Source organism: Vidua chalybeata, chromosome 16 (assembly GCF_026979565.1).
Source record: "Vidua chalybeata isolate OUT-0048 chromosome 16, bVidCha1 merged haplotype, whole genome shotgun sequence".
In the NCBI taxonomy this organism is placed as follows: domain Eukaryota; kingdom Metazoa; phylum Chordata; class Aves; order Passeriformes; family Viduidae; genus Vidua; species Vidua chalybeata.
In genome coordinates this window covers 16,106,444-16,117,749 of record NC_071545.1, presented here as the reverse complement: position 1 = coordinate 16,117,749, position 11,306 = coordinate 16,106,444, and the positions used below count along the sequence as shown (strand labels likewise).

The following is an 11,306-nucleotide window of genomic DNA, read 5'->3' as shown; positions in this document are numbered from 1 at the left end:
TGCCCGCCCGGGCACGGCTCTGCTCCCTCCCACCGCTCCCCCGGCCCAGCGCCCCTCAGCTCCCGCTGCACCTGGCACAGGCTCCGGGGAAGCGGGCCGGGGTGTCCCTGTGTCCCGGGAACAGGCTGGCACGGGGGCTGAACGCTGGTGTGGATTGGCTTTGTTTTTTTAATTCAAAAGTAAAGGGGAAGCGGCCCGGAAGCAGCAGGAAAGGGGTGCGTGGCAGAAGCAGGGAGGCTGCGGTGCTCTCCAGCAGGCTCGGCCACAGGGAAAGGCTGCGGCACAAGCAGCCGGTCCACGCTCCTCCTGCCGGGCACAAAAAGGAGGAAGGAGGTGGCACATCCCCAGAAAAGGTGCCCTCACGGAGCACTGCTGGTCCCCAGGCGCTCCCCATCTGTGGCTAAGGCAACACGGCAGTGTCCGAGCCAGCTGGACTTCAGCTCCTGCCCCAGAGCTCTGCTTCTGGAAAGCCAGTCACCTCTCCCACCTCACAGAAGGGCTGCACGCCCTGCGTGAACATCAGTTTGTACCTCAGTCGGATGGGATCCTGGGAGAGAAAGGAAGAGAGGGGCACAGCATGATTATAAACTCCTGGGCTCCTTCACCCCTCGTGGCCTTGCTGCACTGAGTCACCTCTGAAAGAGGAAACACCAGCCTTGCAGAAGCTCTGCACAGAAGGAAACCCTGGATCTTCCCAAGATAGACAAGATCAACTGGAAGACCCGTGCACATCACCCATGGGCAATCCAGGCCTGGCCAGCCTACTCAGAGCCAAGAGAGTTCCTTACACCGATCTTGGGTCTCATAACCATCCCCAATGCAAAAGATCTGCCACCCACCACTTGTGCCTTGGGTGCCCCTGGGTTCCATCAGCTGCCACCACCTGCACCCTGAGTGCCTGGAGCTGCCTCTGTGTGCAGATACTGCAGAACTGCTCACGCAGTCCTTCAGACTGTAGCTCTGGAAAGCTCTTCAAGCAGAAAAAACATCTCAGCACAGTCCAGACTGCCCTGTCTCTCCACTACAGCTCCCCACTATGAAGGGGCTCCCCATCTTTCAGGCAAACAGCCGGGGCATTCCCAGTGCCCACCAGCAGCACCTTGTGTGGGTTGGCGAGCAGCAGCACCCGGGACAGCACTGCGGGCGGGAGGAGAGGGTTGAAGGCTGGCAGCTCACAGCCAGGGGCTGGCTGTAACTTTATCTGCATGGTCTGAAAGAGAAAACAAAATAAACACTTCTTAGTCCATGCTGGGAAAGGGCTGTGAGCCTCACTGAGCCATGGAGCCAGTTAAAGATACATCAGCCAGTCTCTTCATTTAGTGAAAAGCACATCCTGCAACTAAAGGCAGATGTTCCTAAAGAGCCAGTTCTCTGCTACACGTGCACAGGGAGCAGGAGCCCTACCCAGGAGGCTGAAGCAGCAGCTCTGGAGCCCTCTGGCCATGGCAAGGCCATGGACACACACTGTGAAACAGGCACCACTGTACAGCAGCTTCTCTGTGCAGAGACAGGGAGCCACACAATTTCTCAGTAAGACATGGTGAACCTTCTTCTCAGGACGCTTCTGAGCCTCTCTGCTACTTGTCACAGGCTTCTGACCTTTGGGACTGCAGCCTGGAACGCTATGTCCTTAATGGGGTGCGCTGAGGTGCTCAGCATGGACAGAACCATCACCAGCACGTCTGGTCGGCCGGGAGCTGGGTCTCTGGAGAAGTGGAGCATGGCCTTGAAACCATTCCTGTCATACACAGTGAGTGGACAGATAGTGCCTGCCAGAGACAAATTGAGAACCAGAATCAAAGCCTGGATTCCCCTCCCATTTGAGGGCGAACAGGAAAGATGGGATAAGGAATAGCAAAAAGGAAAATGCAGACAAACTTCTACTTCCTGTGGCAAACTCACAGACCAAGTGGCACACAGCCCCTGATTTACATCTGCCTCTAAGGCAGAGACAGGAATCTGAATGTCTGCATTTGGGATTTAGCAGCTCAGGTTTCTCCAGTCCTTGAGAGAAGTCAGGTGTGGATCCAACAAAGATATGGTGAGAAAAGCAAAGTGCCTTTCTGAGCACACACAGGATTTGGCTCCTTACCATCCACGCCTGGCAAATTCACACCTGACTATCACCATCCAGCCCTTCCAAAATCTGCTAAGACCTTCACTTGAGACTGAAGGCAGATCAGGATGTCTGTGCACTTCTCCTCCTCCAGCATCACTGAGAGCCAAGGTTCTGTGGCCCCAGGTGAGACCCCAGGGTGGCATTCCCAGGAAATGCTCTGGGGAGGAGCTGCAGAGCTGGGCCATACAGTGTGAAACCAAAAAGCAGAGGTGAAATTAAGAGCTCTGCTTTAGGAAGTGGGGCAACTCCCACTCAAAAGTGTCTTTTAGGACTTTTAGTAGAACAACTGCTTGAAGCTTGACTGAAGGTGCAAAGGACAGGGTTTAGAAGCACCATTACAAAGATCAGCCAGGGTAGAAAAATCCTGAGCAAGGAGTAGGGAGGACAAGGACATCATCGTGCTACGATCCCTAGCACCTACTCAGATTCTCAGCTACATTAAGCCCATCACAGAACAGTCTCCAGTGACCCACACAGCATGAAGCTACTTTGGCTTCCTGTCCTGCAAAACTCTTGGAAGAGCTCTAGTAAGCCTCTAGTAAGCAGAGCTGGGGCACAGAATTGCACTTACTTGGTGTAACTGAAATTAAAGGCACAGAAAGGTTTTCTAGAGAAGCATCAGGGGAAGCTGGCTGCAAAGAGGCAGCAGGCTTCAGATCACAGCCTGGACTGGGGAGTGGAGGATCTGCCACTGAGTTATTGGGAAGATCTGGAAAGGGCAATTTCATTGGTGATAAATCCCTGGAAAGAAAAGCAGCAGAAAGTTTGCATTAAGTGGGGATACTACAGGGAATACACTGTCTTCTGCTGTGTCTGTCTGTATTCCCAATCCCTCATCCCCTTTAGGTATAAAGAAACTACAGACTTACACTCTGAGTCCTTGAGGAATTCAAAAACTCTATCATCTATGGAAGATCTTGCTGTTTCAAAATTCATTAAGGCAGATTTTGGTTCTGTTACTATGGTAAAATTTAGGTTTAGGGCTTTGGAAGTCTGCTGTCCCTGTGCACAGCTTCTCTGGAGCCCTAGTCAGGCAGATTAAAGTAAATTCCAGCTCAAAGACATTGCAGGAAGCTGAAAATCTTCAGTGAAGTTTCTTGTATTATGGCAGACTGTATAAGCATATATTGTAATAGTCTCCTGCTCTGAAGATCTGTGGAGATTAATTTGATTTGTGAACTGTTCCAAGCTTCCTCTGAATGTCTGGAAACTATCTTGTCACAGTCTGGAGAAAGCTGAGGAAAGTACTTTTTGAGTGACAATTATTCTAAAAAGGCCTGACTGTAAGGTTTTTGTTTTTTTAGCTCAACATCACCTTGTTATCAACCAATGGGATTCATCTTCCCAAATTTCTGACCCTTGGAAGGTCCTGGTGTGCAAATAACTGCAATTAACTGGTGCACAACTGCAGGAGAGTCAGTGTGTGCATGGATCACTTGCCATCACTAATCAGAGGTAGCGGAAAGGTTTTCCTAAACATCCCTGCTGTAAAAGAATTCCTCAGCCCCAGAATCTCACTCTGTTATGAAGAGTTTACTTACAAAGAGAATGTCTTGGTCTTGGATGGTGGGGAGAGCTGTTCATCCAGGCTCTGGAATTCATTCTTCCCTGCACAGCTGTCTTCCCAGCCCTCCTGTGGTGCCAGGGTTTGAACAGCACTTACACCTTCCCTAAATCCATTGTGTACAGCAGGCTGGAAAATAAGGCCCTTCAGGTTCATGCTGTATAATATCAGCAAAAATAAACCTGTTGCACTGAAAATAGCTCTGTTTATCAAAAACCACTACCTAAAGCAGAAATACGTATGAATAATTTGGTTGCAAACTGCACCTGAGAGACTGACTGTGAGCACAAGGATTCCAGTTCCCCTGCAGAACAGAGTGGTGCACCAAAAGGGCTGCCAGGGAAAGGCAGACCAAGAATCATCTCTGACTTTTGTCCTTTATACCTTATGGATGGCAAAGTACCTGAGCATCACTCACCTCTGCTAGGCCAAAATCAGGTGGTGGTTTCTGTATGACAGGGGAGTTGCTGAGACCTAAGAAGGACACCAAAATGCCACAGATAATTTACAGAAAACAGGGGTTTTCCACAGGTGCTTCCTGTGCTGTCTAACACCACTAGAGACACTGCATCCCTGAAAACTTCCATCTGGAAGGCTCTACTTTCTCTTGGGACTGACGCTGAAGTCAAAGTGCTCCCCTGTTTAGTAGGCACCACAAACCCCAGTAACAAGGGTGACACTGAACTGCACCTACAGACCTAGGGACTGCAGCTCCTCCTCGAGCAGGCAGGTGGAGGCTGTGTCTGCAGAGGGCTCTGGGGGGGTCTGGGCCATGGCCTCCAGCCCGGAGAAGTCCATCAGGGTGTAGCTCCTCGTGCGCCGCGGGGCTGCTCGGCACGCTTGGGGAACAGAGACACAGTTAGCCAGGAACCTCCAGAAAGGATGGCCCATCCACAGCTACAGCTGGGCCTGAAAGGTGAAGAACTTTGGGAATATTTTGTGTCAGCTACATGCAAGAGAAAGTGATGGTTACGTAATACTTTCCCTGTTTGTTCCCTGAGAAGCACTTCCCTCCCACAGCCTGCTCCCACCTGGCATGCAGGGCAGAGCTGCCGTGGCACGCTCTGGGGGCTTCTCACCTGGTGCCCAGGCAGAGCTGGCAGCTGAACCTGCTCCATCCCCGCTCTCCTGGCTGGCCACAGCCTGCCTGTACTGCCCCAGCGCCCGTGAGAGCTTGTCATTGGCCTGCAGGATCTCAGCTGGGAAAGCAGAGCAGACACAAAACACTCATGTTCCAGCAGGAAAGTCAGCGCAGTTCCACAGCGCTGCCCAAAATGCTCCTGAGGAAGGGACAATGCAGCTCAGGAGCAAAGGCCAGCAGAGCTGGCTGCCCTCAGCTCCTCACTCGCCTTTCATTCCACTTTGCACACACAGCTGCTGATTCCAGGCCTCTCTCTCATTTATCAAGATCCCTTTGAAAAAAGTAAAGTACTCCTAATTCCTGCCATCTCCTCTGTACTTTCTTTTTCTCCACAAGTTTTCCCTCTGCATCTCAGTCTATAACCCAGCTCTCCCCAGCTGAAGAGCCATGGCACCTCTGGGTATGGAGGGAAGGAGCGAGGTGCAGTTGAGCTCTCAGGGTTGCTGTTCAGGATGTGTGTTCAGCAACCATTGCTTCAGTCAGACTTTCAAGGCATATGGACAGGAATGAAATGCCAATTGTGGAATTCAAAGATTCTGCTTTTACCAAATTAACTCTACCCTAGCTGAAAGCAAGACACCTTCCTTGGTATTACACCTAAAATTTCAAAATGTATTCCTCTTTCTGCATTTATGCTTCAATCTCTGGAGAGAAAAGGCCTCAAAAGCCTTCAGTTCTCTGAACATCAGAATTCAGAAAAACTCAGAAAACCACCTCAGCTGAAGAAACAGATTCACTGTTTAACTTTGGGCTCCAAGTGAAAATTAACAGCTTCCTCAGAGATGAGCAGGAGGAGACCAAATGCCACTTCCCCAGGCATGGTTTCATGGTGAGAGTGGAGAGCTTTGCCCACAGGGTGCCAAGCACCCGAGCAGTCCCCTCCCAGGGAAGGGCACAGCCCTGTCCCAGCTGCAAAGAACCACAAGGACAGGGCTGGCTCTTACCTAGAGCCTCCTCGTCAGCCACCGCCTCGCTGGCCAGGCGGAAGAGCAGCGGCCTGAGCCTCTCACAGCGCTGGAGCAGGGCCTGGGGAGGAAATGTTCCACTGCTCAGGACCCCGGCACACCCACACTTCTGTCTCTGCCATCAGCTGCAAGTGACGCTCCCTCTAGAAGAGGGAGGAAAAGGAGCATTTACGCAGGAAAAAAGAGCATTTACCTGTAGGGTCTCCTGGTCAGCTGGGGATAATTCTTGTCTCCTGTAGCTCTCCAGGAGCTCATCCATATGTTTGACATTCTCAGAAACCTCACGGATGGCGTTCACTCTTCGGGCCACCTGAGCTGACTTTTCTTGTTCCTGTGATGAAAAGTGAAAGAAAGGTAGACGATGACTTGGCTGCCACAGCCAGTGCACGTACTTGGCTGGAGCACTCAGGGTCACACCTATTAATATTTTATTGCAGGTGGAGAAGGCACAAAGCAGCACAGGTGAGAACATGCCCCCAGCTGCCCCCTCAGGGCACCCTGGCCATGTGCTGTGGAATATGGAATACATCTCACCACAGGCAAGAGTGTGCCTTCAAAATTTGAGCTGGGAGTTGGTGGCTTCTGCCACACAGAATGACATACTCGAAACAACCACAGGGCTTTGTTGAACCAAATCTCCTCTGTAAGCAGAGAAGTGGGATGCTCCTTCAGATGGAGCAGGCAGGCAGGCCAGACGTGCACACACACTGCATGCAGGAAAGAGGCAGTTTTGTACAGAAGTGACTTCTTTCCATCTGGGAACTGAGTTTATTTTTGGAAATTTCCAACCACTACTGCAGTGCTACTGCCAAGGTCCCACTGACAGGGAAGTGCCCTGCTGTATGCACATATTCCCTCTTCCTGGCAATGGCACATTTTAGGGAAATTAAACAAAATGATCCCATGCTGTAATCTCAGAATAATTTGGAAAGACTGAACATGGCCCCTTCTCTGGGGTTACAGTACAGAGGGTCTCCTGTCAAAATCGGAATGGCCAGGTTCCCTCCCGGCCTCCCTGGCTGCAAAGAGGCTTCTCCTGGGAGCTCCCACCTCTTTAATGACGCTCTGGATCAGGCGGTTGGCTGCCTGCAGGTCCTCGGGGTGGCTGCTCTTCAGGAGCCTGGCCAGGAGCTGGGGGCACAGATGGGGCAGCAGTGAGCAGCAGCCTCTGGGCACTGTGCACACATCACAGCCACAGACACCTGCTGCAGAACGGCCCTGTAATCCTGCAAAGCTGGCAGCTCCTGTCCCATAGTCTAATCCAGCTTACACTGCTGCCTGCATACACTGGCTGTTCAGGATTAGGGGCGCTGGCTCTGCAGAACTTCTGTAAGACCTGGAGAAACCCTCCCCTGGGGAGGTTTCATGGAAACAGATGCTTTTCTGTAAAGAAATTTCACTTGTTATTAAGGAAATATTTCTGACAAAGCCTCAGAGAGTTCTCTAGCTGTTGCACTGCAGGAGGGATGAGCATTACTCTGAGATTGTCTGAAACAGCAGAAGCTCCCAAAACATTACTGAGCTTCTTTTCTCATCAGTACAAAACAGAGAGTGGGGCATGAGGACTCTAAGGTTTACCTTGGACTTCTCTTCATCTGTGTCAAAAATGGAATTCTGAGGTCTTGGAGAAGGAGGAGGTAAAATTTTATCTTGTGGCAGTTTGGGATCTTCTTTTACAATCCCTGGAACAGGTAAGAGTAGCTGTTCAGTGATGCCCAAGCTGCTGAAACCTCAATGTTCAGCAGTCCATGAGGTTTTGCACAGACTTCTGGATTAAAATACCACTGAGGACTATTAAATATAATGGAGTGGATGAAAAAATCCATCCCAGGATCCCTCTGAACTCATCTCTCATAACCCTGGGAGATATTCCAGGGCAAAGATCACTTCTGAGCCTGTCCTGTGCTTTTTCCCTGCACACAGTGTGAGCAGGGGCCTCCAGGCTGGTCTGAGCTGTGGCTGAGGAAGGCTGTTCTTTGGAAAATCCCTTTAAACAGTTCCATGTATCCTTCAGAACCCAACCAGCCTGGGACCCTTGTCCCTTTTCCTTACACACAGCATGTTATGAAAAAGCTGAGTCACAAGTTGAGGCAGGCAGATATCTGTGGGGGAAACCATGGGCTTAGGAGGCCAAAAAGGAAACTGAAATAACAGAACTGAACCTTGTTTCTTCAGCATCTGATAAGCATCCTGGATTTTGACTTCCTGAGGAAACCAGACTGTCCAACTGAATATCACTTCTGTGACCCTTGACTTGACTTTTTCTGAAGACCAAATTCCATAGTACTGAAAACAAGACAGCAAAGAAAGAAAAAGAAGCTCAAACCCAAAGAATTGGTGCCAGATCTGGCACAGAGATCCAGCCCCAAGGATTTTTTGTGCAGACACCAAGGATAAAATGGATTCCTGTGAGTTTATTCACAGTGCTGTCAACTGTGTATCTTGGGGTTAGGAAACACAAGAACTGCTATGGAGTGTATGAGAATCACACACGTTCTACAACAATCAAAATTAAACCACTTCAAACTTCTCTGATCAGTTATTGAGTCCAAACCCCGAAGTAGGTTATTTTAGTGAAAACATTCTGTGCTTGACTTTAAACACTCCCCTTGACTGCTGCAATGCAGTCACACCACTGGCCTCAGCCAGCCCCAGACACAGGCAAACTGAACAAAACCAGAAACGATCGTTATTGTCTCTTATCAGCATCTGGGTGCTTTCCCCAGTTTCCCTCATTATTGCCTATGACCACTCCTTTTATAAAAACACAAACCTCCCCAAGACCAGGCTGATTAAATGATACGTGTCCTCTCAGAGCAGTAAACAGAATTGTCTTCAGTGATATATGCTTCAAAGTCTGTGGTTTCCCTGAAATTCTGTTACCAAGCAGGAGACTGAGACAAGGAGTTTTGTTCTTCAGTTGAGCATTTCTTTGAAATCAGCTTTTTGCAGCTCTGCCCTTGGGCTGATGCAATGGAAAATGAAACGTGCCCCAGTGGTAAATGTGTGCAGGAGCCACCAGGAAGGGAAATCGATGGGTGTGATGCTCAGGGGGTGTTTCAGGCAGGCCCAGGCCCACCCCAACAAAGAGGAGCACGCCAGAAGATCCCGCTGCCTCTGATAAAGCAGAGCTGCATTTCTTATCTCAAAACACCCTGTAACCACCATCACCTACCTTTGGGGAAAGCACTTTAATCAGCTCATTCAGAAACCTGAATTTTGCCATTTCACTGTGAAATCTGTCACCACAGTTGTTCACACAGGTCTCCAGCACCTGCAGAAAACAAAATGTTACCAACAGGAACTGAACACACAAGGCTTGGGGAGCCTTCAAAAACTTTGTCACTATATCACTAAATCTGAGAACTTTCTGACACTTAATTCACCAACACAAGATACTGCGAATGTCATGCAGCAAGAACGTGTTTCATTCCTTCATCCAACTTTCTTAGGCAGCACCTTTAAGACCACCTGCTCTGTTCTACCCATCACTAACAACTTTTGAGCTATTGCCTCGGAGGTGGGACACAGCTCACACAGCCAGAGCTGCAGACCAAGGAAACACCTCAGCAGAGCAGGGTGGGGAGGAACAGAAGCAGTTACTCCCTCCACTGCGCCCTGGTTCCTGTATTCCTTGTGCAAGGGAAAGTTAAATGGAGAGGCATCCAAGAGAAAGAGAAAGACATTGACATCTAAGAGAAAAGGAAGAGAGAGCAATCCTGTCTGCTCTGCTCTTCTACCTGCCAAACTCTGTTTCCCAGTGACTGCTTTGTGTGTGGATGGAAGTACTCACTGTGAGAGCACGGAGAGCTTCCCCCTCCTGAGGGGACTGGATTTTGTGTGCCAGCAGCCTCAGCGCAAACCACGGGCTGGGGAAGAGCAAAACAAGTCACACCATGCACAAGCTCCCAGGAAAAACAAATGCTGCTGGGTTGGGTCTGCACAGAAGAGCAGCTGCTGGATTCACAGCAGGACAGACACCCTTCCTCGGGCTCAGTGCTGGCACAGACCTGGCCAGTGCTGGCCTGTTCACACACAGGGGTGAACTGGTGACCCCAGCGCTGCCCTCCAGCCCTGCCCAGGGGCTGTCCCTTGGGAGGGAGCAGCAGGGACAGGCTGGGGGGTGTCCCCAGGCAGGCACCACCAGAGCTGGCTCTGCAGCTGCAGGAGCTTTGATGACAGCCAGGGCAGCCTGTGCCAGCTCCTGGGCATGTGCTGGGTGCCAGACTGTGAGCTCTGAACTCAGTCTGCTCTAAACACAGAGATGATCACCAAGGTTTGACAGGTCAGTTACTTAATTAGTTCCTGCTGCTTCCCACAGAGCCCAGACTGTCAGCTGGAAGGCAAGGAAATCTCAGCAGAGATCCTCCACCTGTGTGGAAGGAAAAGCTGAGGCTGAGCTCCCTCGGGGCTCCCCTGCAGAACCCCACAGCAGGAATCCTTGGCCAGACCCCTAAGGGCATGGCCAGCAGGACCTGCTGCCCGGTGGGCTCCAGCACTTGATGTCAGAGCCCATTCCCAGACATCATCCTCCATCACATTGGCACACACCCATTTCCAACTCGTATTTCCAACTCATTTCTGCTCCCAGGAGCGGCAGAGCCCCCCCACACACACACAGAGCTCCCCACACCACGGCCCCAGGCCCTGTCCCTGCAGAGCCAGACTCAGCCTGGGTGAACACAAAGAGCTCTGTGTCTGCCTTACCCCTCCGTGTCAGCGTTCACCTGCTCGCAGAACCGCTGGATGCAGTCCCAGTTTTCCTCGGAGATACTCGGGTCAGTGGCCTCATCTTACAGAGGGAGAAAAACAAGAGAGGAAGAAGGAAAGCCCAGCCCTGGTGTGAGCGAGTGCTCAGAGCAGGAAGCAGCTCAGACCTCGCTGGTGCTGCTGCTCCAGAGCTTTTTGTAGCAGAAAGGGGAGATCCAGGACGAGCAGGAAACAGCTGTTACTGAAGTCTGCCTAAAAATATAGTCCCAAGCACACACTTAAAGTCAAGCACAGCCTGACAACAGCAGATGTTGCTTTTAGCAGGAGAAACTTAAAAACCATTTACAGGCAGCTCTCCCGGGACCACTGCAAAACTTGTGCTGGAACAGCGGCAGTTTACACTTTAGCATAGCTAAATTTAGGAAAAAAAAAGTCTTTTTTGACTCTATCCACTCCCCAGTCTGTCACTGAGCCAGCTTTGGGGGCTGAGGATGGGCAGGACAGCTGGGGAAAAGGCCAGCTGCAGCAAGACAGCACCCACATCGCTCTACAAGGGTTCCACGGGGGCGGTGGGCCCTTCCCCAGGGAGGTGAGGCTGCCCCAGTGCCCACCCCGGTTGGAAGAGGCGGCAGAGCCAGCAGCCAAGCCAGCCAGCCCCCAGCCCCCAGCCCCACTCACTGAGCCAGCGCTCCAGCTGCCCCGTGCCAGCCATGGGCTCGTCCCTGTGCCAGGCAGGAAGCGGCTCTGGCGCCGCAGCCGTGGGCAGCCCACGTGAGTGCTGCTGCTGGGGAAGTGCTCAGCACAACC

At 51.3% G+C, this 11,306-nt stretch overlaps 1 protein-coding gene across 1 annotated transcript; it reads right to left on the bottom strand.

Moving 5' to 3' along the window:
- Positions 1–145: 145 nt before the first annotated feature.
- On the bottom strand, positions 146–11,291 carry GGA2 (golgi associated, gamma adaptin ear containing, ARF binding protein 2). The gene is made up of 17 exons (XM_053957696.1): positions 11,178–11,291; positions 10,497–10,581; positions 9,583–9,658; positions 8,965–9,063; positions 7,952–8,075; positions 7,368–7,471; positions 6,840–6,920; positions 5,983–6,120; positions 5,769–5,850; positions 4,763–4,882; positions 4,382–4,522; positions 4,102–4,157; positions 3,661–3,812; positions 2,691–2,860; positions 1,600–1,769; positions 1,100–1,210; positions 146–547 (listed from the first exon to the last, which is right to left on the bottom strand). The coding sequence occupies exons 1-17, from the start codon at positions 11,209–11,211 to the stop codon at positions 437–439; spliced, it is 1,854 nt and encodes a 617-aa protein (XP_053813671.1). The 5' UTR covers positions 11,212–11,291; the 3' UTR covers positions 146–436.
- Between the last annotated feature and the right edge of the window lie 15 nt (positions 11,292–11,306).

Coding starts and splice junctions, on each gene's coding strand:
- GGA2 (XM_053957696.1), bottom strand. CDS start 11,211: ATGGCTGGCACGGGGCAGCTGGAGCGCTGGCTCA. Junction 9,659..10,496: donor GTGAACGCTGACACGGAGGG/GTAAGGCAGACA, acceptor GCTCTTCCCCAG/CCCGTGGTTTGCGCTGAGGC. Junction 1,770..2,690: donor TTTAATTTCAGTTACACCAA/GTAAGTGCAATT, acceptor TGTCTCTGGCAG/GCACTATCTGTCCACTCACT.